At 55.7% G+C, this 3,201-nt stretch overlaps 1 protein-coding gene across 1 annotated transcript in view; it reads left to right on the top strand.

The window, feature by feature from the left end:
* The window catches only part of Slco4a1 (solute carrier organic anion transporter family member 4A1), an 18,512-nt gene extending 15,530 nt beyond the window's left edge, over nt 1-2,982 (top strand). The window contains exons 7-12 of the mRNA XM_005362745.3: nt 296-491; nt 629-794; nt 888-1,060; nt 1,316-1,380; nt 1,754-1,902; nt 2,304-2,982. Of these exons, the coding sequence (XP_005362802.1) occupies nt 296-491; nt 629-794; nt 888-1,060; nt 1,316-1,380; nt 1,754-1,902; nt 2,304-2,444 (890 nt within the window). The 3' untranslated portion in view covers nt 2,445-2,982. The remainder of the gene's footprint in view (nt 1-295; nt 492-628; nt 795-887; nt 1,061-1,315; nt 1,381-1,753; nt 1,903-2,303) is intronic.
* The last annotated feature ends 219 nt before the right edge of the window (nt 2,983-3,201 follow it).

Below are 3,201 nucleotides of genomic sequence, written 5' to 3'. Positions count from 1 at the left end.
TGGAGGTCAGCGCTGGGCTCAGCCTAAGGTACTGACCAGTGTGGGTGGAGGTCAGCGCTGGGCTCAGCCTAAGGTACTAACCAGCGTGGATGGAAAGCATCAGCTACAGCCCACCCTGCAGATCTCATTGTCATTGAGATCTGGGTTTCCAGGTGGCCTGAGAGAACCCACCCTACCCCCACGGCTCTCCCTACGCACCCATGGTGCTCATTCTCCCCGTTCCTCAGTGTCCACAGTAGTGCTGCAGCAATGACAGGCCTAGAGTTTCTGGGCCCTTACCGAGTTCCTTCCTCAGGATACCTGGTGGTGCCAGCAGGCGGTGGCGGCACGCTCCTGGGTGGCTTCCTGGTGAACAGGTTCAAGCTCCGTGGCTCTGGGATCATCAGATTCTGTCTGTTCTGCACCTTGACCAGCCTACTGGCCTTCTTTGTCTTCCTCATGCACTGTCCCAACATGCCCATGGCAGGTGTGACCACTAGCTACGTTGGGAGGTGAGCCTGGAAAAGACCCCACCTTCCTGAGGGCTGTCACTGGTAGGGAGGCGTTGGTCACAGCAACCTGCAGGCAGGGAAGTATACCGGAATGTCTGCACGGCTGCTAACACACATCCAACGGCCCATTTCTGCAGTCCCCTGCCTGAAGGCCACTTGGACCTGAGGGCGGCTTGCAACGCCATCTACTGTTGCCAGCCCGAGCACTACAGCCCCCTGTGTGGCTCAGATGGCATCGTGTACTACTCCGCCTGCTTTGCGGGCTGCCCCGCGGGTGCTGAGACGGGCCTGGATGGCCAGAAGGTGAGTGTGGTCACCGCCCACTGCCCTGCTCTGGCCGGGACCGGGAAGCATGTGCCTTCCTTATATGATCAGCGTTGTTGTTGGGCTCCCCAGATATTCCGAGGCTGTAGCTGTGTCCTTGAGAAGGTTTCCTCTGGCTTGGGCAATGCTACCGCAGGGAAGTGCACTTCCACCTGTCAGAGAAAGCCCCTCCTTCTGGCTCTCGTGTTCGTTGTAATTATCTTTACCTTCCTCAGCAGCATTCCAGCTCTGACCGCCACGCTACGGTAAGAAGCTCTCACCATGTTTTTCTCTCGTAGTACCAGCAGGTGGCGCTCTGCAGATGCTGGTGGGCCCTGGGGTACCCGCAGGCCCAGGAAATGGGCCTCGGTCTAGGGGCATCGGAGTTGACTGTCTCTGGTACCCAACGAGGTGTTTGGCACCTAGGGAGGTGGTGATGTGGCCAGGACTCTTGCTGGCAGAGGGGTCTGAGGTGCGCAGCCAGCTTCCCATGGGCTCTGACGATGCGATTTTCCTTGCAGGTGTGTTTGTGATCAGCAAAGATCCTTCGCCCTGGGGATCCAGTGGATTGTCGTGAGAACACTAGGTACTTTGGGGGGTGAGGAAGCCATGGACAGGTGATCATAAATAAGGCACCTAGAGATGCCCTATCACCAAGCTGTGTGTTACTATGCAGGCGTTAGGCCATGATTCTCACTAAGATGGGCCTTTCCCCTAAATGCCCACTAGAGGGACACATTGTCATTTATTTACCCAGTAGGTGGCCTTGCCTCAACACAAAAGGGCCCTCTTGAGGAACCACGGCACTCCTTGCCCAATGCCAACTCTTCAGGAAAAGGAGTGAAGTCCCCTTTCTACCCCTGAGCACACGAATGGACAATATGGCCTTGCAAAGGTCTCTCCCTGTGCCCCCTCTTTCCTTCCCCCATCAGGGCCATAACCGAACTCTCCTTCGGCAGGCAGTATTCCGGGGCCCATTGCCTTTGGCTGGGTGATTGACAAGGCCTGCCTGCTGTGGCAGGACCAGTGTGGGCACCAGGGCTCCTGCTTTGTATACCAGAATGAAGCCATGAGCCGCTACATGCTCATTGCAGGGCTCACATTCAAGGTGAGATGGCCTTCTGGGGTCTGGCTGCACTCTGCTTCCGCCCTCTCTTTAGCCTCCTGCCTTATCCTGTACAAAGGCGCAGCTATGGGCTTATAACCACCCTAAATCTAGGTTCGTCCCCCCTCCGAGGATGAGCAGTCCTTCAGTTTCCAGGGACAGGGCAAGTGCATGTCTTTCAGGGGACAGTGCCAGGTCCTTCCACCTTCTGTTGGCCTCTGCTTTTAACCAAACGGTAGTTTTCATTCCCGAACTGAAGCACCGGTTTCCCCATGAGGGACTAGTTATGCAGGAAAGGCGTGTCTTTCTTCCAGAAGAGCAGAGGGAGTTCTACAAAAGCAGCCTCAGGCTGGGCACGGAGCCCCCAGGCTGGCGAGGGCCAACATCTCCTCCTGTCTCCCCAGGTGTTGGGTTTCCTCTTCTTTGTCACTGCTTACTTCCTGTACAAGTCCCCGTCGGTGTCCTCGGATGCCCTGGAGGCCTCCCTGCCCAGCCAGTCCTCAGCCTCCGACAACCCCACAGAACAGCTCCAGAGCAATGTCTGACAACCACGGGCCCCTCTACGTTTCCGGAGGACTCTTCCTGGATACCCTAACCCCATCCTCACGGGGCGGGGGGGCAACACTGAGGACCTTGCAAAACTTCACACTGTATTCTGGGGCCTCGCCCTGCCCCGTACTGTGACCGAGCTGCCTCTGAGACACTGAGGAGGGAGGAGTGTGTCACGTATGAACCAGACACGTCCCCGACCCCCCGCAATCTTGGAGGTATCACTACATTTCGTGGCTGTCACGGGTCCTGACTTCCTGCCCGACACAGGGCAGCAGTGCCCTGGGCGGCTCCATCCACTGGAACCAGCCACCTAACGTTTGCTTGAATCTGCTCTTACTGCCTGTCCTCGAAGCCTGGAGGCCTCTGGCTGGGCAGGAGCAACTTGAATCATTATGTCTGGACTGAACAGTGTTTATGGAATCAGATTTGTACCTGATCATGTGACTCATGTCCAAGCAAACTGCAGAGAGGGTGAGATCCCATCTGTGGTGCCACGCAGATTCCGCGGGCAGTGTGCTTCTATGTTTTGGTTATGGCTATGTACATAATATATTTTAATATTTAAAGCAATTATTTTTGTGTGGCGTTTTATTTATTTCTATGGTGTCTATGATTTGGCAGGTCAGTCTGCCCATCTTTGATGTAGGTTACCATAGCAATAGGCTGTCCCAGAAATTGGTTGGGCACACAACACTTCCCAGGGAACACCCCTATTGCCTTTGTGACGAGGAGCAAAGCTACAGTGGTGCA

This window comes from Microtus ochrogaster, linkage group LG8, assembly GCF_000317375.1.
Source record: "Microtus ochrogaster isolate Prairie Vole_2 linkage group LG8, MicOch1.0, whole genome shotgun sequence".
Classification (NCBI taxonomy): Eukaryota; Metazoa; Chordata; class Mammalia; order Rodentia; family Cricetidae; genus Microtus; species Microtus ochrogaster.
Note: the sequence above shows the minus strand (reverse complement) of the source record. Positions and strands in the feature narration are given on the sequence as shown.